The sequence below is a fragment of the Coptis chinensis genome, chromosome 8 (genome assembly GCF_015680905.1).
Source record: "Coptis chinensis isolate HL-2020 chromosome 8, ASM1568090v1, whole genome shotgun sequence".
Taxonomy (NCBI): Eukaryota; Viridiplantae; Streptophyta; class Magnoliopsida; order Ranunculales; family Ranunculaceae; genus Coptis; species Coptis chinensis.
This window is the reverse complement of record NC_141463.1, coordinates 51642647-51668358: the sequence shown is the minus strand read 5'-3', so window position 1 is coordinate 51668358 and position 25712 is coordinate 51642647. Positions and strand designations below refer to the sequence as shown.

General features: G+C 37.2%; 5 protein-coding genes and 1 pseudogene across 6 annotated transcripts; 2 read left to right on the top strand and 4 right to left on the bottom strand.

Moving 5' to 3' along the window:
* Positions 1-575: 575 nt before the first annotated feature.
* LOC147481862 (uncharacterized) lies at positions 576-935 on the bottom strand. Its single transcript, XM_086579096.1, has one exon. The coding sequence runs from the start codon at positions 933-935 to the stop codon at positions 576-578; it is 360 nt and encodes a 119-aa protein (XP_086435222.1).
* A 320-nt stretch (positions 936-1255) lies between these two features.
* Positions 1256-2280, bottom strand: LOC147481861 (uncharacterized). Its single transcript, XM_086579095.1, has 3 exons — positions 2085-2280; positions 1671-1955; positions 1256-1617 (listed from the first exon to the last, which is right to left on the bottom strand). Exons 1-3 carry the CDS (start codon positions 2278-2280, stop codon positions 1256-1258), a joined length of 843 nt encoding a protein of 280 aa, XP_086435221.1.
* A 5045-nt stretch (positions 2281-7325) lies between these two features.
* Positions 7326-9644, top strand: LOC147481860 (putative rRNA-processing protein EBP2 homolog). Of its 2 annotated transcripts, XM_086575537.1 has the most exons (3): positions 7326-7439; positions 7966-8882; positions 9501-9644. In XM_086575537.1, the coding sequence occupies exons 1-3, from the start codon at positions 7392-7394 to the stop codon at positions 9508-9510; spliced, it is 975 nt and encodes a 324-aa protein (XP_086431663.1). In that variant the 5' UTR covers positions 7326-7391; the 3' UTR covers positions 9511-9644. The 2 variants fall into 2 exon arrangements, with proteins under 2 accessions (XP_086431663.1, XP_086431664.1); XM_086575538.1 differs by lacking the exon at positions 9501-9644 and having other exon boundaries at positions 7966-9236.
* LOC147481859 (uncharacterized) lies at positions 9566-10775 on the top strand (annotated as a pseudogene).
* Positions 10776-11592: 817 nt separating this feature from the next.
* Positions 11593-25056, bottom strand: LOC147481857 (separase-like). The gene is given in 21 exon segments (XM_086579094.1): positions 11593-12554; positions 12759-12833; positions 13006-13093; positions 14296-14407; positions 14409-14536; positions 15016-15418; positions 15794-16258; positions 16348-16403; positions 17345-17363; positions 17457-17572; positions 17780-17882; positions 19039-19264; positions 19467-20060; positions 20063-20173; positions 20271-20394; positions 20533-20793; positions 21288-21374; positions 21476-21620; positions 21622-21842; positions 21980-22169; positions 24232-25056. Coding segments are annotated over 21 exon segments (4635 nt in total). The 5' UTR covers positions 24885-25056; the 3' UTR covers positions 11593-12096.
* Positions 22031-24128, bottom strand: LOC147481858 (separase). The gene is made up of 6 exons (XM_086575539.1): positions 23845-24128; positions 23604-23738; positions 22846-23249; positions 22595-22703; positions 22375-22501; positions 22031-22195 (listed from the first exon to the last, which is right to left on the bottom strand). The coding sequence occupies exons 1-6, from the start codon at positions 23884-23886 to the stop codon at positions 22185-22187; spliced, it is 828 nt and encodes a 275-aa protein (XP_086431665.1). The 5' UTR covers positions 23887-24128; the 3' UTR covers positions 22031-22184.
* Positions 25057-25712: the final 656 nt, after the last annotated feature.

Here is a 25712-nt window from a genome sequence, read left to right as displayed (position 1 = left end):
CTTACTCTAACAATATATACATTGGCAGTGGCGGAGCCAGGAATTTACCTCACCTGGGGCACTCACTGACTCATATGCTAATAATTTTATAATTTTAAGCAAGTACTAGTGTACACGTCAACACACAATTTTATTTCGCAAAAAGACTACCATTGTAGTATACAAAAAAAAAAGCTAAAGTTTTCAAAATACATTTTGCTCTTTTGAACTCTAACAATTCTAAAAATGAAAGTTATAAATTCCCTTTACGATCCACATCCTGGAAACGCTTCAAGATTGCCTCATTGCTGATGTTATCAAAAATATCTTTTTCTATGTATGTCACCAGACAATCATTCAACCACTCGTCTGCCATTTAGATTCCTTAGACGATTCTTCACTATGCCCATAACTGAAAATGATCTTTCAACTATAGCAGTAGAAACCGGTAGTATCATTGAGAGCTTTATAAGCCTATAAACCAAGTTATAAATAATATTTTTTCCCAACTCAACCATTTTTCTAGCCAAACTACTAATTCCTTTAAGTGTTCTAAAGGCATCATTGGATTTCATATCAATCTCATAAATCTCTAGTTAATTTTGAAGGACTATACACTCTTGTTCGGAGAAATCATCAGGATAAAATTCAGCAAGACGAATCAACTTGTTAGTATCAAACGCACCAAACAAATCATTGGGGTTTAAGCAAGCCATACAAAGAAGCAACTCCTTGTTCACCTTATCAAAACGGTTATCAAGCTCAACACATTGCTTATCAATACAGCCATAAAAGAATCCAACCTGATAATAATATAAATTAGTTGCCTCTTCTTCTTTTCTTCGGGATCTTCCTCGATGAACAAACTTAGCATCCATTTGAAGCATGTCTATACCATGTTTTGTACAAAATGCAGAAACCTCGCCTAGTAGCGAATCCCAACCACATTCCCTCATTTTCTACAAACACTCCTTGCATACTTTTACTAAAGCTAAAGCATTCACTATATCTTGATCTTTTCGTTGCAATGCTTTTGAAAGATCATTAGTGATTCCCAATAGATTCTTCATCAAATGCAAGATGAAAATGAACTCAAACGAGTGCATCAAATCTAATAAAACGTGTGTTTCTCCTTTTTTATCTGAACTTGAGCTCTCTTCCATCACCTCATCAAGAACTTCAACCACAGAGGGAAATATAACAATGAAATTAACTAACGTACCATAATGTGAGCCCCAACGTGTGTCGCTAGGTCTTTTAACACCAAGCTCTTGATTTAGTCCTTTACTGTTTGATAGTTCACCATTTCTAAGTTGCTCAAACACTCTAGCAGCTTCTTTCTTTCGAAGGTTGTCCCTACATTGCTAATAGAGGTGAAAAATGAAGCAATCTCTTTGATATCTTTTGCGACATGGACAAGCGCCAATTGAAGTTGATGTGCAAAACAATGTACATAGATTGCAGACTTGTTCTCATTCAAAATGAGCGCTTTTAGCCCATTGTACCACCCTTGCATATTACTTGCCCCATCATACGCTTGACCACGCAGTCTCGAGAAACTCAATCCATGTATGACGAAGAATTTTTCAAGGGATGTCTTGAGTGAAGCTGATGTAGTATCAGGGACATGCATCATGCCTACAAATTAAACCACTCTATCACACAACCTTTTTTGTTAACATATCGCAAACAAATAGCCATTTGCTCTTTAATCGATGTATCACGAGCTTCGTCAATCAAAACGGCAAATAATTCTTCTCCAAGGTCTTTCATAATAGCATTAACAGTTTCAACAGCAGCTGCATTTACTAAAGCCTTCTGAATATCAGGTGATGTCAATTTGAGATTTTTTGAAGCATTGTTAAGAGCGACACTGTCAACAACTTTATTGTGAAGAGCTAAGAATATTAAAAGCTCAAGGAAGTTTCCCTTGTTTTTAGAGCTTTCAGATTCATCGTGACCACGAAAAGCTAATCCTTGGCACAAAAGAAATCGGATAACATCAAGAGAAGCAGTTAAACAAAGTCAATAGTTAATCTGTTCTTGGTCCGAATGCTTGACAATTAAGTTCTTGATGTGTTGGTCTTGCTTCATTAGATTCTCACTCTTCATACACGCTTCGTTATGAGCACTATTATGGTTCCCAACATGATCTTCAATCCTTCTGCAATTTTTCCAACTCCTAAACCCACCATTGATGAAAGCATCCCTATTATCTCCAAACTCTCGCCTCCATAAGTAACAGTGTAAGCAAAAAACAGCATCCTTGTGAATGCTATACTCCAACCAATTTTCATACATAGTGAAAAAGTCTTTCTTGAAACGCCGAACCTTATTTCCATCTTATGTTGGTGGATAGTGAGCTAGAAATGGTTGACTAGGCCCTCTTAGCAAATATGCCCTTCTAACAGCTTCTTCATCCTTTGGATGATAATCAGGAACTTTAGGTCGTAAACCAGGATCAGATTCAAGATTCGACACATCAACCTCAATACAAGTTAGACTTATCTTTTTCGATCTAGGCTCCATCTCCACTTCCTCATTGTTATGAATATTTTGAATAGGAGCCACTGGATTAGACACATCTTCACGATTTCTTTTTTGAAACAAACTATCGATTCTCTGATTTTTCATTATTGAAATTAAAAAAAAAAAAAAAAAAAAAAAAAAAAACAAACGTCTACTAAGAGAGAGAGAGATACCACTGTAGAAAATCAATAATGAAGAATGAAAGTTGAAGAGAATAAGCTTTGAACAAGTGTAGTAGAAGCAGGCTAGCAGCACCTGGTTTGAATCAAAATATTGAAAAGTGAAAACCCCATTTTTTTTATCTGTACGAAAAGGCAAGAAAGTGGTATGTTCGGTTCAATCGGTTGGGCTTGGGCCTTGGGTGTTTTGTTCTCGCGATACATAATTTTTTTTTTTTTTTTTTTTTTTGACAATTTCACCTAGGGCACGTGCCCCATGTCACTACAACATGCCTCCGCCACTGTACCTTGGTATTGAGTTTAACCCTAATAAACCTAACTATGTTAGCACTAATAAGATTCTCAAAAGTGTCTCATCTAAGATTATCTCTTGGAAAAATAAGCTCATCTCTTTTACGGGAAGAGGTACTTTAATTAAAAGTGTTGTTGCTGCTATGCTGATATACACTATGCAAACTAACTTACTGTCTAAAGCTTTTTGTAATGATCTTGATATGCTCTGTACTTGTGCTAATTATTGGTGGGGTGTTAATGAGGATGTTCAAAATAAGATCCATATGTTAAACTGGAAACAATGTTGTGTTAAAAAAATGATGGTGGTTATGGTTTTAAACATTATTACTCTCAAAATCAGGCTTATCTCGAAGGTCTGCTGGAAACTTCTCACTGAACCTTACCTTTATTGGGTTCAAATGCTTAAAGCCAAATATTTTAATGATGTACCTTTCCTCAAAGCAACAGCTAAAAAAGGTGCTTCCAAATGGTGGAAGAATGTGATTAAGATTAAAAATGTTATAGCTCTTATTTCTTGTTAGTCTATCTCTAGTGACCTAGATGTTCATATATGGGAAGACAACTGGTTTCCTACTCTGCAATATAAAAAACCTGTTGGGCCTTGATCGGCCCATTGTAACCTATCCTATGTGATGTAGATTAAACTGCCGGAAGCTTCAATTTATCAAATCTACTCTTGAATTAAATGAAACAATTAAAACTAAAACAAATCTTTATTTCTCTCTGAAATATTCTTAATAACACAACTCTCCCTGAACCCTAATTATCAGCCCATTATTTATACTAATCCTAAAAACTATAAACCAATATGAACACGACATGTGTCAATAACTAAAATAGAAGAACTTAAACTAGTGGGCTCACGACCCATGGGCTTGGACTCAACTAAGGGGCACACACGTATAACACTTGACAGACGAACTAATGCTCTGCATCATTCTCCCCAGTTTGAAAAGAACTCGTCTCGAGTTTGTATCACATAATGGTGATGAAATTAGATTTGTAGGCTGATGCCCATCACTCTTCTGCTGTTCAAACGAATTCAACCTCGAATTTTGCCCAGATAATTACTCACAAGAATAAGAATGCACCATAATGTATGCAAGTTTGCAAAATCACCATCATGATTTCTCTGCTCTATGGGAATACTACCACATCCCAAAACAGCAAATACGCATACCTCCAATTGTAACTTTAGATGCACATAACTAAATAGCCTTGTAGAATTAATATAAAAATCCTCCCAAACCAGATCGGCATGCTCAACAAAAAGATTCCCAGACAAAGAGGGAGTAGTGACACAAAATTCAGATTCATCTGCTCCGTATTCATCAAATAGTGGTGGAGTATCTAAAAACTATCATGGTCCTCCTCTGGACAAACATTAAAAATAGGAGGGGAATCCCAATCAACACAGTTTAACTCCATATTACAGCCCTCACCAACAAATAAATCCTCAGTAAAAGAAAAAGTAGAATAAGTCATAACGGGCATAAAAGTGGATGCATCATGGCTGTCCACTATAGCGCTTGGTGCGGCTTGAACAGGGCTTGCTGTCTCGATTTCTGGGTTTTTAGCATACTTATTTTTCTCATGTGATGTAAGAGAAAAAAACATACCAGATTCTCGTGCTTTAGCCAAGAATGTCGTACACATAGTGGTTTCTATATCTGGTGGTTTGAGCGGTTCCAAGATTAATTTCCTGCCGTTATGCAAGAATGAGTGAGTGTTCTTGGTGCCATCATGAATACTCCTGTGATCAAACTGCCAAGGACGCCCTAGTAGGAGATGACAAACGTCCATTGGAACAACAGTGCACATTAATGTATCTTCGTAAGGTCCTATAGTTAGTGGAACTAAACATTGATGATTGACTGCCATTGGATCTCCCTTTTTAAACCATTGGATAGAAAATGGTTTAGGATGTTTAGTGGTTTGTAGTCTTAGTTTATCGACCATCTCTTGGGAAACTAGGTTATCAATAGAACCACCATTAATAACAACAGTACACAACTTACCTTTACTGATACATCTGGTTCTGAAAATAGAATGGCGCTTTCATGTCTCCTTATCACCTTCCCCAATGATCATTGTTGGTGTTGCAACTAAGGAGAAGTGTGTTCTTCGACATTCTTGGGTCTTGTGGATCTTTGTGTCGAGGGGAACTCTGGTGACGGTTTTGTTTTGAACGATTGAAGTCAGCGTTGTTCTTAACACGGTGTCCTCAGTACTTGGTGCTTCCCACAAAGGCTCACCTAGATTGGGATCAGGCGCATCCCAGTCAATTTCAGCACCACTACCCCATCCTATATCCCAGTCGTCTTCATCAAACTGATTTAACTCTGATTCTGTCATGCCAGTCAGATCTATCGACATAGCTCTGTAAAGATTGAAACTTTAATCTTTAGAAGTAAAGATAATCAGTTTTTTTTTTTTTTTTTTTTTGAAAGAAGAAAAATTGAATCTCCGATGAGAAAAAAAGCAGAAGATTGAAATTTAATTTCGGGTAAACAGTAACGCTATGAATAGTAATGCATGAATAGTGTTCTCGATGAACAGTGTTTCGTGAACAGTACCGATGAACAGTAACACAAAAAATTAAAACGAATAAGAAAAAAAGAAAATTAGATTTTACTCAGGAACGATTCGTGCTCCGATACCAAATGATATAGATTAAACTGGCGGAAGCTCAGTTTACCAAATCTACTCTTGAATTAAACAAAACAACTAAAACTAAAATAAATCTTTATTTCGCTCTGAAATATTCTTAATAACACAACTCTCCCTAAACCCTAATTACCAGCCCATTATTTATATTAATCCTAAAAACTATAAACCAATAGGAACACGACATGTGTCAACAACTAAAATAGAATAACTTAAACTAGTGGGCTCACAATTCATGGGCTTGGACTCAGCTAAGGGGTGCATATGTATAACACTTGATAGACAAACTAATGCTCTGCATCACTATGTGTCTGAGCTTATTGACCACGACTGTCTTTCTTGGAATGTTGCGAAACTTGATTTGCTTTTTCTACCTAACGTTAAAGTTGAGATCTTAAAGATTAAGATCGTATCCATGGTAACTCTGCTCAAAAACTTTTTTGGTCTCTTGAAAAGAATGGTATTTTTAGTGTCAAGTCTGCCTATAAATGGTTTATTTCGAATGCTTTATCATCTGTCAATCCTATGGGTAATTCTCTTGGTTATTTGAAACATGTTTGGACCTTGATTTGGCATATTCATTCACCTCTACGTATTAAAATTTTTTGTGGAAAATTATGCGTAAGATTTTACCTACTAGGAAAATTCTTTTTGATAGACATAGTTGTCCGTCTGATGCATGCCCTCGGTATAATCTTTGTGTGGAAACTATTGAGCATGCTTTATTTACTTGTCCTCATATTAGTGAAGTTTGGTTTGCTTCCCCTTTATCCATATGTTTTCATTCTTTGAATGCTAATATGTGTGTAAAAGATATCATTCATCTGATTATTAGTAATTGTGTGACTAAGGATGATACTCTTGCTTCTCTCACCATGTTGGCCAATGTGGCATACTTCATTTGGCTTGATCGGAACAATCTCACTTTTAACCCCACTTTTGCCCATTTAGACTTTTCCCAGATTCTACAGCAAGCTCTGAAACCCATAATTCCTGTTAAGCCTCCTCCTCCCATCAAATACTTAATACCTCAATCTCTTGTGAAGGATCTCTTCTTGTTATGTACTGATGGTGGCTACGACCATACTAGTGCTACTGCTGGTCTTGGGTTTACTATTAACCCTTGGCACAACAAAATCGTTTTTGCAGGAAGCAGGCAATTAAATGCAAGTTCAGCCGAAGAAGCCAAACTACTCGCCCTAAAGCAAGGGCTTGATCAGGTTCTACTCATGGGTATATCAAAGTTAATCGTTTTTTCCGACTGCCGTAACCTGGTGAATGCTGTCAATGGTGTCAACTTTGATCTTCCCTGGTGCCTTCAAAGTTTTTTGCAAGAGACTATATCTCTTACACAGTCTTTAGAGTTTGTAAAGGTTGTCTTTTGTCCTAGGCAGCTTCTCCAACCGGCGCATCTCTTGGCTAAAGAAGCAAAAGTTAATCCACACTCGTGTTGTAATAACTTAGTGCCTTCTTTTGTCCAAGGTTGTTTTAATCGAGTCCAGACTGAGTTGTATTCTCTGTTTGCTTTATCTTAATGAAAGTCTCTATTTAAAAAAAAAAAAAAAAAAAATGGATTTTGGGGATCTGTATTGCTAATCTTGTCTCTGGTTGGACTAATGATTAAGTAGACTTAACTTTGGTATTGGGCTATGGGCCTCATAGGTTGTCGGGCTTTTTGCTAAGGCTGTAAAATATCGTTACGAGATTTTGTATCCTGAGAATACCCTAAAAGAAAGAAGTGTTATGCGCCTTCTTTCTCCTCCTCAAAACCTGCTATGCTACACAAGACAAGTAAGTTTTTCTATGTTTAATGTGTGTTTTTTTTTTAATATGTCTCTCAAATACTCTGAACCCCATGACCACTGATAAAGTTGAAGATTGACTCTAATAAAATTGTTAAGATTGAGATACAGTATTAGAATTAGATAATGGCGTTGTTCGACTTCGTTTTATCTATGAAAGGGGTGTAAGGCAACCTAGGAATGTGTTTTAGTTAACTATCGTAGTCGTTGTCTTGTTTGGATGTCATCTTATTTATGATCGACAGTAATTTCTTCTTTTGTCCCTTAAAGTTTATCTCTTTTGTTCTTAAGTTTGTCGTGCTGATTTTTTTTTAATATATATATTTTGACGTAAAAAACGATTGAAAATAACACTCTAAAACCTTGATATTAGTGAGTCTAAAGGTGATTTTGAAAACCTTTGGTCCTTGATGACAAGAGGTGTTACACTACACACACAGAGACACAAAGCAGCGCACAAATAGTGTAATCCTCACTGATGCTTATTTATTTCTTAACTTCTCTTTTTGGTTCAGATAAATTTCTTGTTCAAGATGAGTGTGCTCAGCAAAAAACCTTCCTCTGTTAATACGGTAAAAATTGTGGATGATGACATGGGGGATTATACGGAAGATGAATCAGCCTTGGAATCAGAATCAGAAGACGACGAAGTGAGGTTGGATGAACCCTCGAAAAGATCTATATACAATAAGGACGGCCTGCTTGAGAAGCGCGAAGATATAAGCTGGCCAGATAATGTTGAGTGGATTCACAAGCTGACTGTTGATGTCAACCAAGAGCAAAAGGTGGACGTAAATGATGACCTTGCTCGTGAACTGGTTTTCTACACCCAGGGATTAGAAGGAACCAGGAAGGCATTTGAAAAGCTTCAGAAATTGGGGCTTCCTTTTCTGAGGCCGTCTGACTATTATGCTGAGATGGTGAAGACAGATACTCACATGGAGAAGGTTAAAAGCCGTCTGTTAGTGGAGAAGAAAAATATAGAGGAAGCTGAGGAGCGGAGGAAAGCTAGAGAGGCTAAGAAGATATCCAAAGAGGTTCAAGCCCAAAAGACAAAAGAGAGATCCAAGCAAAAGAAAGAAGAGATTGAATCTGTTAAGAAGTGGAGGAAGCAGAGGCAGAAGAGCGGATTTGCTGGCGGGGAAAATGGTGAAGACATCAGTTTACCTTTTGAGGATGGGAAAGGTTTTGAAAGGACACAGAAGGGGAGGCGTAATGTGGCTCCAGGAGATAGGTCAGGAGGAATGGGAAGACAAGGTGGTGGCAAGGGAAGAAAAGGGATGGACAAGAAGAGGAATAGCAGAGACCACAGGGATACCAAGTTCGGCTTTGGTGGGAGGAAAGGTATGAAGAAGCAGAACACAGCTGATGCAACAAATGAGTTTAAAGGATTCAACAAAGGTGATTTCTCAGGGAGTAAGAAAAGGAAGAGGTGATTGAATGGTTCATCTTGTTTATGTTCCTGATGAAAAGGCTCTGTTGCAGTGTTTATTAAGAAAAGGATGTTTGCTCAAATTTTGTTTATGCAAGTTAGGGGGTCGAAGTCGATTGAATTGTTCGAAAGGATCTAAATGTTTGTTATTATTGTTTGGATGTGTTTTGAATAGATGATTTTATTTGAGGCAAATGTGTAAGCTTTTCGTAGTTAGAATTTGAATGAGAATAGGGTGTGATTGGCTCTACCCTGGAAAACTTGGCTAATTTCACGGCTAAACCAGGATAGCCTGAGTGTTTTGGAGTTGGATTTCATTAATATTTAAGAAAGACGGGTTTGCTTGTTTTGTTATTTGCTTCATTGTTGCTTCATTGGTAGTACCTGAATCTGCAATCTTAGGGTATCTAGTCTGGATATTTCGTGTTTGTTAAAAAGAAAAACTAATGTGTCCAATAATTAATTTAGTTTTCTTCATGCATTTGTTTTAAAATCCTAGGTCTTACAGTAATTTCTGTGTTATCTCTTTCAGGTCAGACTTGATATTTTACTGTTTATTGTAACATTCATGGAATGGCTCATCTCATGTAAATATTTTCTCTTACTCTCTTTAGCCAGGTTCCCTTGAAAATGAAGACTGGTAGGCGAGTCCGCCGTAGATTGTTTCTCGTCAGTGCAGATAAACTCCATACCAATTGCCGTCTTGCAATTGTCAGGTCCTAGACAAGGATGTACACCTGAAGAAGTGCACTAAAGCTTTAGAGAAAGCCGACTGGGAAGATGCAACCTGTTCAGTGTGTCTAGAGTACCCCCATAATGCAGTTCTCCTCCTTTGCTCTTCACATGACAAAGGTTGTTGCCCCTACATGTGCGCTACCAGCTATCGATATTCCAATTGTCTTGATCAGTATGAGAAGGCCTACAAAAAAGAAGCACCTGCTTACCAGGGACACAACCATGGCATGGATCAGCAGACTACTCAGTTGCTGGTTCTGATTGGCCTGCTAAGAAGTGTGAAGGCTTGGAGTTAGCATGCCCCCTCTGTCGAGGGCAGGTGAAGGGATGGACAGTGGTTGAAGCTGCTCGCAAGTATCTTAATGCCAAGAAGAGAGCCTGCATGCAGGATAAATGCTCATTTGCTGGGGCATACAAACAACTAAGGAAGCATGTAAAACAGGAGCATCCTTCAGCTCGGCCACAGGAAGTGGACCCTATATTGCAACAGAAATGGGAAACCCTCGAAGACGAGAGAGCCCGAGATGATGCAATCAGCACTATAAGATCATCAATGCCAGGAGCAATGGTCCTTGGAGATTATGTGATAGAAAGGAATCATCACTACTCTGATTCGGATGATGAGAGTTATGAGATGGACAATGTTGGACACAATTTTATGAATGTTGTTCTATTATTCGAAGCTTTTGGAGCACGTAGGACCAATCGTATGAATGCACGCCTGAGGCATGAGAGGGGTTACCACCAGCCATCAGACGAAGTGGTTCGCCGAAGAATGTCTCTTGACACAACTGTTTTTGAAGAAGGTGAGGATGCATATTCTCTCAGTCGCCACAGAGGGAGAGTAGTTGATTCTGGGGGGCAAATAAGGAGGCAGCAGAGAAGTCAGCAGTGACATTGTGTCAAGAAGGGACACGAAATAAGTGTGACTTGAGACAGAACATAGGATGAAATGAGGTGGAATGTTTTCGTCTTATGTTGTCAAAAGGTTGCGCCGCATAGTTCCCTTAGGTTTGTTCATGTGCAGTAGTCATGTTACAGGGGTTGCGGAGGAACCCCAAGCAATTGCTTATCGATTTCGTCTGCTTATTCACTGTAATTGTTTCGTAGTATTATAAATTGCATTGATGAGGAAATGTATTTACTTTGTTAGTATCCTCCATTTATTTTTATTTTTGTTCTTTGGAAGAATTGCTATCAATGGCTTCCAGGCATACCCCCCACCCCCCCAGTCCAGATTCCTCGCTCCACCTGTTTTGATTGTTGGCCCAGTAATATCTCTTCATCTTTTCCTCAATTCGGCAATAGCTTCAAGGCAAGTTAAATATATCCAGTCAGCCGCGTTGCAAGGCAAATGGTTAGATCCTTATCATCAGAATTTTTCTTCTTTGTGGTTTTCTGATTCTTCTTAGTTTTCAGTTTCTTTGTAGAATAGAGATCGAAATCAAAAGTCGTGAAATCTGAAAAAGGCTGTAGATATTCTGCAAAATCACGACCAAGGTTTCTGTAATGGTGATTCTCTAACCTCGTGAGTAGAGAAGAATCGGAAACATAAACCATGGCGGGTAGCTTTTGCTACCTGAAGGTTTTGGTTGAAAGTAATGCATTGTTGTTGAGAAGCGCCAATGTTAAATGTTTGAAAGGCTGTATGCGGTATGTCTGTATGTACGTGTTTCTAGAGCTCTTAAAATGCTCCTAGGACCAGGAAGCCGGCCCAGCCCGTGGCCCAATACTTGATGAACTTGGCATTCAAAGTTTTCTAGAGCTCTTAAAATGTTCCTAGGACCAGGAAGCCGGCCCAGCCCGTAGCCCAATACTTATGAACTTGGCATTCAAAGTTTAAGAAAACGAAAAAATTATCGGAAATAACACAGGAATAACAACAGAAATTTCCGTGAAAGGCTTAATCGTTAACATAATTATGACACCAAGAATCTTGGCCGAATAGAACTGTAATTACATCCAAACCAAGAGCGAGACAAAAAACAATAACGTTAAAAACAAAGATTCTAAAAGTAGGTTTAACATATCTGAACTGTTGCCCGACAGAAGATCACACCACCATGGACAAATCAACAGCCCTAACCATCAAGAATCGCTGCATGCCTAATATACTATCATTTTACATATCAAACTCGGGCCATTGCCCGAACAATGACCAGAGAAAGATGTGATCTATATTCGTCTATTACAAAGACGAAGCAATCTGTTAGTGTTATCATTGGTACAAGGCGCTATTTCATAAACAAACTTTGCTAGTGTAATATAGTACACCCTAGGAAACCGAAGGCAGAAAACTGCAAACACCAAAAGGAGTCAGAAAACTACAAACACCAAATAGAGTTACACAACGATATCATGTGCCATTGTGCCATACCAATTACCAGTGTAAAGCCTCAAAACTTCATATGTAGGAAGAGAGCATCATCAGTGGTCAGCTCCCCAATTTATATATGTACAATACGGACTATTCTTGCTGCTACAGACTCGTTTTCTTGTTCCTAATGCTTGTAGGAATACCATAACACACCGGAGATGCACCAATTAAAACAAGAAGGGTACAAGCCTCTCGAGCGTTACTCATGAACGATCCAATTGTTGGTGTACTGCCATGTGTGTCCATGAATCTGTTGTTATTACTCTCATTATTTGTTACTCTTGATGTTTTCTTAGCCGCATTCCCAGAATTGGTTTCTATGTCCATAGATTCAAATTTTTCCACCAAATTCACTGGATTATAGCCAATGGTGGAAGATTTTCTTTCTTGTAACCACCAAGCACTAAGCATACTCTTTCCAAATCTGTCAATATCCTTGTCAGTCACTTCCCACAGATTAGCAATGATGGCAGGAGAACCAGCTAACAAATAGGAAATAACAGCCCCTTGTGGATTGTAACAACCCATAAAAGGTAGAGCCCCTTGTGAAATAACAGCCCCTTGTGGATTGTAACAACCCATAAAAGGGAAGATATTTTGACTTGAGAACGGTGTTTTCTGTTTCTTGTGTACATTTATTGTTCTTTCATTCAGTTGGTTATCAATGTAAGGATACCTCATCCTACTATTCCTATGTTTTTATATTTTTATATCAATGAAATATCTATTTACCAAAAAAAAAAAAAAAAAAGGTAGAGCTCCACTAGCACAACCCATTAGCAGAGTAGCAGCACAACTTTCCAGTTTCTGAATCTCATGTCCCGATATATACTGTGTTCCTGCACCATACAGACATATTAGCACATGAACAAAGAAATCTATGGAGGAAAGGGAGACATGCCTGAAAGATAATACAAGCAGCAGGAACTGTTTGCATTATATATAACCATGAACAAACGGGATGCACTATATCTGAATATATGATGATTAGTAGTCTGCATTGTAGCTTACGACTTTCATGCCCGAAATATATGAAGAGATCATGATTCTTCAAGGCTAAAACCAACTCTTCCACTGATGGTGGAGCTCCAGCTTTTCCCTGTTCCATAAGAAAATGCAGATAGATAGAGATGCATAAAGCAATATTTATTTTAAACATTCAAAATTAATTAATTAAACAATAGATATGATTTGTGCCCATTTGAATGACTCAATCTTACTTGAGAATATCTACGTAGAGCTCGCTTTTGTAAGATATTCATGGTCTTAAAGATAATGATTTGCGAAATCACACAATTTTTTAAACAAGAAAATAGTCCAGAGGACCAATTTGGGGAAAAAGTAACTCTAGAGGACACTGTTTTTTGTGAGTAACTCACAAGGACAAATTTTGGAGAAAAATAACTCACAAACCCACTATTTCAAAATTAGGAACCCTCAAGGACAAAATAAGTTGGCCCGGCCCTTTTACTTTTTTTAAATGCCAATTATACCCTTCCGTGAAAATAACCCTCAAGGACAAATGGCCCAGATTTAAAATAAATATTTTCCGATTTTACCCTTTCTGTCATTTTACTATGAACAAACAAGTGTTCATACCTTTTGCTGATGTATGAACAATGATTGTTCGTATCCAAATAGGTGAATGTACCTTATACAATATCAATGTTCATACCAAAAGGACTATGAACATTCAATGTTCATACCCAATCAATGTTCATACCCAAAGTACTATGAACATCGAATGTTCATACCCAAGGACTATGAACATCGAATGTTCATACCCAATCAATGTTCATACCCCCAAAGGACTATGAACATTCAATGTTCATAACATTCAATGTTCATACCCAATCAATGTTCATACCCAAGGACTATGAAAATTCAATATTCATACTAAATACACCGGGTCGTTTCGTTTGGGCCGGGCCGTTAATTATTTCGCGTCAGGGGTATACTTGACATTTCATCTACCCGATCCATTTTTTATTTCGCGTCAAGGGTTAACTTGACCTTTCATCTACCCGGTCCTTGTGAGTTACGGAAAAAAAAAAAAAAAAATGTCCTTGAGAGTTACTTTTTCGGCAGTTTTGTCCTTGAGAGTCACTCCCTGTTTTTTAAAATGTGAGAAATGTTCAATGAGATTATTTTTTTAGGGATAATCACCATGAAAGATGTCATCTCCACCAATATCAGCCCTTGTGTATATTTACCATTTCATAAAAGTACTACAGTTTTAGTTTTTTTTTCTTTAATAAAATCGTAGTATTTCCTAGTGAAAACAACTAAAAAGGGAAATACCTCCAGCTTCTGATCTCTAAACCAGGCCTCAAAATCAACTTGTGTGCCATTGAGGTCGCCACTTGGATTCAGCAAATAAAATGCATCTAAAGGATCTATTGATAGAAAGCTTCCCTTGGCTCTCCCAGTTATTTCTTGACGATGAAAAATTTACATTCACCAATGCAGATATGCTGCCAACCGAAGGCATACGATATGCCTCATTCTTCCTCAAAACTGGTAGACTCTCCCATGGCAGCATCTGCATTTAGCAATTAAACCAAATTAGACGAAAATACTACCATAAAGAAAAGGAAAGAGCACAGATGTAACAATCATAAAACATAAGTCCCCTGTTCGTACACTCCAAAAGATTCACACTTAGATAATTGCAGCAACAGAGAAGCTTATGGTTTACAAAAATAGTTCCACAAATTGTCTTAGTACCAAAAACCTTTCTGCTGATGAAACTTCACTGTTTTACTGATAGGGTAATTTAAAATTACGCGTATTGGCTAGAAAACATAATAACAACAATTTAACAATTAAATTTAGGTTTCCTTCATTTTACCATGCTCAACCATACCACTTGAGGAAAATAAAGCGGACACAGCCACTACTTACACGAACCCCAACTCTCCTTTCACTAATTATTACTTGATCTTAAAAAATTTATATTTTGCAAAATACGACAACCAATCCAAACAGCAAAGTTATCAGAATAATAAATCAACGAATTACCTGGACATCAGAATCTAGAACCAATATTATCAGTTCTCTACTGATGCATTCAGCTTCAAGATCATCAAATGCTTCTAGTATCAATTGATGGAGCAATTTTCCAGAACAAGTTTCAGCATGATCACACGCAGTAGATGAGAGGTCATATTTCTTTTCTAGACAAGATCCCCAATTAGTTAAGCAGCCATTGTGAAGCAGCAAATGAGTGATGCATTCTTCTATTTCAGATACAGATCAGGAACCCCCTAGAATTACTCTCAACAAATTCTCATTTGCATAAAAATTAAATTTACACTTCAAGGCAGAGCTCACTTTCAGAATAACAGAATCCAGCCATGTGGAATCCAAGGGTTTACTGAGAAGCAAGCACTTCCAGGGTCCCAACCATGACTCCTCAATACCCCTGCACCAAAGAAGCAATATGCATTAGAATCAATTCATATTTGCAAAAAAAAAATTGCAAACTTGAAAACATGAATAGATTAAAGCATGACAATCCTCAAGAGAGCAATTAAATATATCTAACCAGTGAATATCCTCAAATATACGACTATAAAATTCACAGATCGTGCCATTCTTCTGCTTGTTCCAATAGCATAACATACATGTGTGCACATGCAGACTTGGAAGCAGGTAAAATAAACTTACAAATTTATCACGAAAAAAAAACAAATTTCCTTTTAGAATCATGACTTTCTTGGGCAAGTAACCGCATCATGTCTGTGCATGCATGCATGCGTACATGCATAGAAAGACTAGAAAATAGGAAATGACCAACCTCACAAATTTATCAAGGCGACCATTGAGTTTCATTCTCCATTTCCACCATAACGACCTGTTCTCCTGTGTATCAACTGTGGGAAAGAACGAGGATGACATGTAATTCTCCTGCAGTATCAATTTGAACTGTGGAGCTACATCATCCACCACAGTGCGACCCCATGGACAGATCCAATTATTACTGGAGTTTGTGCCCTCATACAGTGTAATATGCTTTGCATCAAGATCAATGTCCTCTGGAATCGCAGCAGAAGGCAGAAGCATGACAATAGGTTCATTAGTAGAGTTTAATCGCGACAACAGCATACATGCCGGAGAAGAGAAGTGGCCAGGCAAAACATCACTCAGTAGTCTAGCATAATCACTTCCAAGCAAACTTATGCAGATGACCATAATGCTTGGCAGGAGTCGGAAGAAGTTCGATACAAATTTTTCAAGATCATCTATACTTCCAGGTGCAAATCTGCAGAAGCATGGGGAAAACTCTGATTAGTCAAATACTTTCCTGCTTGAAAAGAAACATCAGTTGGACTAAAGTGTGAAACTTAGCACCTGAGCAAGGTAGAAACTTCTGTCATTGTCTCATTTGAGGCAGTATTGTGTGAGCCCTGAAAATGAACTCAGATTTAAAAATGAAATGGAAATACATCCTTTTCACTACACAACCCTCTCATTCAAAGTAAGCTGGTTATATATATCAGAGTATCAGACAATATAAGACAATATAAGTCCTCAGGTTTTACTGCTTACGAAAGATGAGTACTTTAATATATATATTACTGGTCATTCTTCCCAATTAAGGATAAGTGAGAATAACAACAGTATGTTCAGACTTCAGAATGTGTCTTGCCTCAAATATAAATGCAAAATAACTGAGGACTTTTTGGACTAGTAACTAGTCATCATGCATAAATAGTGATCTGCAACATTGAGACAGAAGTAGGACAAAACTGAGAGTTAGCAGCATAGACAGAGATGGATTTCTGAATCTATTTGTTGATAAATATTAGCCTAAGACTCAAATACCCAAATACCCAACAATATTAGCAGAGACAAATACCCAACACTATCTAAACTCAAACCAATTGAGATGTTTAGTTCCACATGGGCTATGTTAAGCCACTCGTAAAAATATATAAGTCTTGGGGCCTCTCCACTTATCAACAATTGGTTTTAAGTTGGATGCTCATCTTCTATATGGTATCAGAGCGGGTTATTATGTTCGGCCCAAAAGGCTTATTGTTTACTCCACGAGTCCATGTAACCCAAATATGTTTGTCCACATGTTAGGCTCAAGTAATGCCACACATGAGGGGTGTGTTAAGATGTTTAATCCCACATGGGCTATTTTAAGCCACGCGTAAAAATACGTAAGTCTTGGGGCCTCTCCACTTATCACCAATTGGTTTTAAGTTGGATGCTCATCTTCTATAACAACTATAGGTCATACATGACGAGGTGCAACTACAAATAACAACACTATTGCTAATCAAGTACTTGTAGTCAAGATCATTGAAACAACACATAAATTCATATTTCGAAAGAGTACTCGTGTAACAAGCCAAAAACTGCATACGTACCACAACATCCATAACATCGGAACCTTTGGGTGCATTTATTTTTTAACACAATTGATGATTGAAATAAGTGCCTAGTGAAGCCTGGTGGAAGAAAGCAGCCCAATAGCTTCCAGAGAGGGTGTTCCCAAGAGGTAAGGGCAAAGAAAATGGTTCACCAAAGGTGGAAGTAAAAAAATTGTTGCAAGCAACCTTGATACCTGAAATATTTTAAACAAAATTTGACACTCAACCATCTCAAGTATATTGCTGTAACCAAGAATTATATATTCTAGTTGGAAATTAAACAAGCAATACACTAAATCACGTATACGAAACTTGCTACAATTAACTATAAGTCTATAATTAAGAGAGAGATTCAATACATCACAGCAAGTGATCAAAACAAAATGCCCACAAAGTATTACCTTCTGAAAAAGCAGGGGGACCTCACGGCTGAGGATGAAAGCCTGCAACAACCAGGATAAAATTGACGACAATTGAACATGAGACAATTCACAGCAGTCAGTCCTGGTATACAAAAAAAGAAATGAAAAGGAGGTTAAAGAAAAGAGATGATACTGAAACATTAGATTTGATATAAATCTTTAAAACTTGTAGCATATAAAATCCCTTCTGCAGACTACGGATTTCCATAATGGGATTAACGTATAAGGACAAACTCCTCACAGATGAATGATTTCCCATACAAGACCAGACATTCTAATTTTCAGAAGCTGAAAAGTTATGGCCAATAGTTTTCATCATCAATGTAAGGGGGATTTCCCGTCATTAGATGGATGACACGTGTATTGAAAATAACTCAGGACTATAGATGTTCAAAATGAGACGAGGACCATCGGATCAGTTCTGCGAATAAGTGATCTCGTATTTAGCACGAGTGTTTAGTAGGCATATGCCACGCACGTGACTGACCGCCTCTGAGCATAACAGTTCACCAAGTCGTTAGGAACTGATATAGACAGTTCCTGAACAGAAATAAATTGATGGTAAGGAAGGAATCGTGATGGCATATCTTTAAGAGTTAACCTTTTAAATATAATATTCTCATGTATGATGAGACATTATGATCAACAAGGAAACCTACCTCTAATAAGATATGATCTAGATTCAGACTTCCATAAGAAGAGAATTCCTAATAGGAAAGTAGAGTCCAAAGATAGAAGGAAACACACAAGTGGTGAGGACAGTCCTAACCCTAGGACTCTCAAAGTTCTTCCTATATAAACCATAGGAATTCGCTCATAGGAACGACGCAAAATAGAGTTTGATTCTCCTAAATAAACAAGGAGATACGTAGGCAGCCGCCAGGCGGTTCAACCCTGAACTCAAAATCATCTCATCCCTTCTCTACCAAGTAACGGCTTCTAGATCACAAGGCACAGAGGAAGATCAAGGGATACTTGGAAAATCCCCTACAATCAACATGAAGACAACACATGATGGTGTTAGTTCTATCCATAGCTGTTTGATTTTCTTATGGTGGCAATGACTATATGATGAGGAGATCGTCCTTTCAAAGAGAAAACATATCATTCTGAAATTTCTGTGTGTGTGTGTGTGTGGGGGGGGAGATGTTTTTTTTTATCCGTCACATTTCCATGTGACTACAAACTGAATTACAAAAGTGCACACACACACACAGAGCATGCAAGAGATTAGATACCTGGAATAATTGTTCTTCAGAGCAAACCAAGACAAGTTGTATAGTATTGCTGCCCGCTCAATGGCAAAGACGTCTCCTTGGCTTTCTTTCCCAATGAATTCCAGCAAGAGAGGGCGCGGACAGGAATAAGTTTCACAGAATGATTTTCTGTTGAAGAGCATGGAAATGTTTTCCCACAATGTTTCATGTGTTTTGTGGACTTTAGCAGGATCAGTAGAGCAATTTCCTGACCAAAAAAAAAAATTACAGATGAAAATCATATGCAATCTCATTTCAAACATAGATATGTTTAAGCCATCTGAAGTAGAAAAAGAAAATTAATAACAGAGAAAATTCGTCTAAGCTTTCCAAATCTATGAGACGAATGAACTACACAAAAATCGTTCTCTAAGTGTGACTAATATTTCCAATACACAATTTTAACTTACCTATTTCATTGAGTAACCTCAACGAGAGACGCTTACAATGAAATTCCCACTTCATGTATATGAAATTTTGCATCTTCCCACTTTTCATCACTTTCACGAGAACCCACTTCCAACAGTTCTTTCCACATCCAAACTCAGTCATCGAAGGCCTATTTACTTCCAGGTATTGCTTGTTACCAGTATGGGTAATGGGAAAAGAGTTTCCACTGTTTCCACTTGAGGGCATAACACATTCAGATCCCACCTCACCTTTATGTTGAACGCTTTTTTCATGGGAGGATCGACTTCTGGCTCGAGTCATCCTTAAATTAGGTTTCTTCTCTGGTAGAATTTTTTATGCTTTTTTAGACTTCTTAGATTTCAAAATCAGATGTGAACCCTCAGTGTCAACCTCCTGGGGACACTGTACCCTGCTGTCCAACTGACTTGTATCGTCATCAAAACTGAAAGAGACTTCCCGTTCAGAAGAATTCAGTTTTTTAAGTGCTGATCTGTAGAAGCCTGGATCAGATGAAAAGCTATCATTTAATGAAGTCCTTTGGATTCCAGGTGAACAGATTTTAGTTAAATCTCCAATTCGCTGATCAATGCTACTTCCAGGATCAATTGGCATCGGTTGCAGGAAATAGTTTCCTCCAGAATTTTCTGGGCAGTTTTAAGTTCATATTTGGCAAAATCCCAAAGTTGCTTTTTGTAGTATATTTGGCCTAGACGCAGGAAAATAAACATAGAGGTGACTAAGTCGAAACAGGAAACTTTGGTAGTAAATATTGCAAACAAACAAAGAGAAATTAATTTTAGTACCTAAGGCATATGCAAATGCAAGTCTAAAAACTGGTAATCCTTTCGTAGAAGAGATACTTTTCCCTTGCACTAATAGAGCTACAGCAGCAGATGCATTTCCAAGTGCTTCATGGACAGCTCCAACCTATTTATTGTACATAACAAATATGATTATAAACGAAAAAATGAAAGTCTTTGTTCACTTTCTTACAAGTACACAACTTCAAAAAAAAAGAATATGTACCTGTCAAAAAAAGAAGAAGAGAAAGTTTCAGAGACATACCTGTAAAATCCTTTCAAGATAACACTGAAAGACATTCCATTGAGTAAGGTTACACTGCTCTAAGTTCCATGAGCGAATATGTGGCCAAGCTTCAGTTGCTACTGATCCAAAAACCTCAAGTTGTGCATGGTCAAACGCATACTTTGGACCTGTTTCCCCAAACTCACTGGTTCTCTGAGGCTGCTTGCCAAAAGTGCAAATAAATTTCCTCTGCAAGAGTTTAAAACACAAGCGAAGGGACTCTCTTCCAAATGAAAGAGCCTGAGAAGGAAGGCAGCAAGGGCAAGTAAGAACCACATTATAGAGAACTAGGCTCTCCAAACCAAGATCTCAAAAAAATGTTCAACTAAAAAAAGGAGAGTTCCCTAATTGAGAAAGGAGTTGCCTTGAAGGCTTAAGTTTAATTTATTTTCGATTTAATTGTTGGAAAAAGAAAACTCCAAAAAGAATGTTCCTTGGGTGCCATTGGCAATCAAAGAGAATGACAGCTGTCTATAGGGTCAATAACAATAGAACAAAATAACACGTTGGAGTCTCTACACCTCTATCCACAAATAAACAGATAAATACAAATAAGATCACGTCTAATATCGGCTAGATATTCTCGAAGATATATCCCTTGCCATCTAAAAGTCTAAACAAAGAGCACAAACATACCTGTCTGTCTAACTTTCAAAAAACAAATGCAAAAAGTCGTCCCAACAGATAGAGTTAATAGCATAAATCTGGTAAAAAGAGAATACACTGTGACTAACCTCAATTAAATGTCCACTTGAGAAGAGTCTTTCGCACAAGTCATGGTAAAGATACCCAGCAAGAAAATTGGAATTAGTCTTATTGCCCTATGAGAAAGAAATGCCAGGATCACATAGGATACTCACACTGTTACTGAAGTTCAAAACAAGTGAAAACCAACTTTACAACCAAATCTTGAAATACGTACACTTATAAGAGCCAATGCAGCTTCTTTGACTTCATCAACAGTAACATTAGAACCCAAAGGACTTCCAGGATTAGAATGGCCATCTGGAGGTACAATGGAATCAAAAAGAGAGAACTTCTGGCGGAACCCAACTGTTAGTGACTGAATCCTTTATGCAGCTTATCCAGAAACCAACTGTGTTAGAACGATCGTCAAAATGTTGTGCAAAACTTGACACGACATCTTCATGAATTGGTGTAGTGCAAAGGGCATGGGTTAGCCTTCTATTGGCCCATAGCATGGCTAAGCATTTCTCAAATGGCACGCCTTTTCTTTTTAAGAATATGATGATTAGCTTGTACAAATCATACTGAAAGTGAAACCAACCCTGCAGTTGTACAGTCATGCATCCATAATAAGATTTTATCATCAAGCTAAAGTACAGTCATCAAGTTACAGGAAAGCTCCTACTCCAACTTATTTTTCTTTTTAAATTGTCTCAATCTAGTGTTCAACACAACTTACCTTCATTGACAAAAGATCAGCTGTACAATATAGCAGCTGAATTGCATTTCCAGTCTCCAACTCAGAATGAGCATCCACAGACCAATTAATACTTGACCAAAGCTTTAACGCATACCCAATATGTTTACAGTACAAAATAAAGCCTAATTGGCACTGATTACATCTATAAGTGGGAGATTCTGACCTATAAGCGGTTGATTACATCTCAATTTAATTCTACACATAAAGAAATCAGTCATAAGAGTCATTTATTAATCGATATTAGAAGTAAAGGAAAATACCGCAAATGTGTCTTGGTCTATAAGAAAGTTAACTAGAGCATTTTCATAAAGGTAACTTCATAAGAAAACCAAAATGAGAACTGATAAAAGTTCACGTTGGATGAAAAAAGGTACCTGCTTCATTTTGCTTATTATTGTATAAATTTGCACCAATGTTGTAAAGGGATGCAATAAGGAATTTCATCTCTTTCAACAGAATCCAGCAGCTTGAGAAGATACAGTCGATGTGACGTACACTTTTCTGAAATAAATGAAATAGAATTACATACATGAGCAACCGATAACAACTGAATTTCTCCCTACAAAGCATTTCAATTAACAAAATGAGAACAACCTCAAGATTTTTATCTGTCCTGAGGGATATTGTGAAAGCTGCGATTGCTACATATAGCAATGTGTTTCTACTCTCTCTAAACTTCTCTCTCTCCTTTTCAGATGTACAGCTGCAATTATTCACCAAGAATAAAGATATTTTGCATTCACACATTTAGCCTATGAGCATGGATTCATTAACAAAGGTCTCCATTGTTAAAATAAAAGTACAAACTACAGTACTTCTAGTGGAAACTGATTGAATGAGACTACCTGCAACAAATAAAGAACGCATCACAAAATTGTTGGAATGCATCCAGAATAAACATTAGCTTAGTCGAAAGCGGATTGAATTTCTCTTCAGCGAGAATAAGTTGGCTTGCTTTATTGACTATTTCGGCCAATGGATGACAGACGAATGCTAAAGCATTCAAGTATGATGGGAAAGAAGACCTCGCCTGCTCACTCTTGCAACTTCTAGAACACTTGTGGAAATAAGTTTCCAAACGATGAAGCACGTCAGCTAAGTATAGCAGATCCGCACTACCAGTTGAAAGTTGGAGCAGTGAATTAGTAACTGAACTTTCAGATTTGTTACAGCTCAGATGAAAATTTGTCTCCATAAAACACATGCCAACTGCATAAAGCCTCAGAATTGAATCAACAGGTACCAAAACCTGCTGATAGTTTTGACAGTTAGATTCACTGAGCTGCATAATTATCCACCTATAGAAACAAAAATGAAGAATCTAATCGTTTCCTAAGATGGGGTCGAGCACTCAAAAAAAATCAACCTTTTACTATTCACTCAAAATCCTAACTGCATATGATTTTCACCCAACGGTTGGAAATACTGTTTGCATTTTGAAGGGGAGGTAATCGCAATGGTACACCACCCTCCAGTATATAAACGTCAAGTATGGTTGCAATTCTGAATGATATCTTAAGCTGAGAATCTCTGAGCCCCTGGACTCTGTTGCACATGCATATACATAAAGAAGATAAAACATTCAGATATCAGGATCATTTACCTTACTAAAATCACTTGCTATTTTGTGAAGACTGCTACCAACATCTTTACAATATTCTATGCTTGCAAATCGACACTTTCGTAGACAATAATCTACAATATCAACACATTCATTTACACTGCCTTCCACCCCAACCTGAAAAATTGTAAGAAAATGGTATGCTTCATGTTCTACATCCATAAAACGGTTCAAACTTTGCACGCTTCAAGAGATAGAGTAGTTAAATAAAATGCCATGTTACCTCGCAGTCGTTTCTAATAAAGTCCATCAAACACTTCAACATATCAACAATAAGCAAATATTTACTTGACCATTAAGAGCTCAGAGTATAACAAATATTCCTCGCAATCTGCACATTACAAATTCCAAACACATAAGACCTAACTAAATGCACGTGTTAATAGAGAGAAAACATAAATACGTACATAAAAACTGTTAAATTCATCTTAAAGAAATGATCCTTCTCAGATAACTTCCAACATTGTTTCAACACCGTCACACAAAACCTATGTACTAATCTCCATCCAAACACGACTCCTCCTCTAACACAAACAACGTGCATCTATAAAGAACATTCACAAACTCTAACTTCCATTTCTCACACGCTTTCTAGTCTAGAATCTTAAACCATGGTTCAATCTGCTCAACCATTACAAGAACTCTCCTATAAACACCATCTTCTTTTCTCTTACTCTTAAACGAACACTTAACAATCCTAATAACAATTTCCACAACCAAACTAGCAAGTTGAGTATCCTCATTATTCCCCAAATCCGGTAACAAACTTCTCTCACCCTTCTTCTTCAAATTGTTACAAGAAAGCGCGTCGAGTATAAATAACCCTTCAACTTCAGCATCAATATACTTCCCCCAAATCTCATAACAAACAACCAATTGTTTCCTTTGTAAATTTATCATAACCGGTTTACACTCCAAACAAACTGACATACAACTCAAACACTCCAAACAAAGTTTAAAAACATCAAACAGTTCCACCACTACAACTTCTGGTGTAATTTTATCTTCGCTTGTTTTGTGTAACTCGGTGAGTTGAATCGAGATAAGTTTTAAGGAAGAGGAAATAAATGTGAGGAATTGTTTAGCGAGTGGACGGATTAATTTCTTTTTTGTCGTTTTCTTATTTTTAGTTGGATTAGGGAAAAAATCGGGTGAGATGAAATCTGAAAATGGGGATAGGTATTCTGTGTAATCTTGTTTTAGGTTTTTGTAATCGCGGTTTTGCAGTTTTGTGAGGAGGGAAGTTTCGGCGATTGGGGCCATGAGTGTGAGAGAGAGAGTGAGGGTTTGTTGTTTGAGAATGGGAATGTGTTCTGATGTTTCCGCCAAATATTTGAATTGGGGGAAATGTGAAACACTGGAAAATGGTCTGATCAACTCACGAGTCACGACCGAAAACTGAACCGCACCTGGCCTTTGGCCCAGTCCATGGTGTAACCAGGGCCTAATATTCTCAGAATGACCTAATGTCCTAATGAAATAAAGATGTCTGCTATCTACACCATATGGCATATGCTATCTATTACAAAATATCAAGATATGACAAAATATTGATTTTTTGATTTATGGATATGTATCGTAGATATATTCTCTTTTTTAGAGATATTTGATATTATTTTATATGCAAATATCATAAATATATTCAAAATATCGACAAATATCATATATATTATAGATATTTTTTAATATTTCATGATATATAATTTATATTTATTTGAAATATAATGATAAATATTAAATAAAATTGTTATCATCAATAAATATCTCCAAATATCACAATATATCCTAAAATATTGATAATATCGTCAAAATATTGTCGATATTTATTGTATATATCTCTAAACATATCACGATATTTATTTATCTTTTGCTGAAATCTCAATATTTATCGGGATATATCGTGATATTTTGTTCTATGGTAGATAGTATGATCGTCTTCATCAACAGGCTACTCTCATCGATAATCACTTAATTAACAAAATCATCGCTAATCTGCGCACATTTAAATTAGATGGTAGGGGAGGTTCGACCTCTATATCTATTTTTACTAAATGTCACTCACTTCTTAATCTCAGCTTATATAACGCCGAG

Excerpts from the sequence above, each read along its gene's own strand:
- LOC147481860 (XM_086575537.1), top strand. The coding sequence starts at position 7,392 with ATGCGCCTTCTTTCTCCTCCTCAAAACCTGCTATGCTACACAAGACAA. Across the intron at positions 7,440-7,965 it reads TGCTATGCTACACAAGACAA|ATAAATTTCTTGTTCAAGAT; the intron begins GTAAGTTTTTCT and ends TTTTTGGTTCAG.
- LOC147481858 (XM_086575539.1), bottom strand. The coding sequence starts at position 23,886 with ATGTTGAAGTGTTTGATGGACTTTATTAGAAACGACTGCGAG. Across the intron at positions 23,250-23,603 it reads TAGCAAGTGATTTTAGTAAG|GTTTTGGTACCTGTTGATTC; the intron begins GTAAATGATCCT and ends AACTATCAGCAG. Across the intron at positions 22,704-22,845 it reads GCGTTCTTTATTTGTTGCAG|CTGTACATCTGAAAAGGAGA; the intron begins GTAGTCTCATTC and ends GAATAATTGCAG.
- LOC147481861 (XM_086579095.1), bottom strand. The coding sequence starts at position 2,280 with ATGTATGAAAATTGGTTGGAGTATAGCATTCACAAGGATGCTGTTTTT. Across the intron at positions 1,956-2,084 it reads TAACGAAGCGTGTATGAAGA|GATTAGCTTTTCGTGGTCAC; the intron begins GTGAGAATCTAA and ends TTTTGTGCCAAG. Across the intron at positions 1,618-1,670 it reads TAAAGAGCAAATGGCTATTT|GCATGATGCATGTCCCTGAT; the intron begins GTTTGCGATATG and ends TTTAATTTGTAG.
- LOC147481862 (XM_086579096.1), bottom strand. The coding sequence starts at position 935 with ATGAGGGAATGTGGTTGGGATTCGCTACTAGGCGAGGTTTCTGCATTT.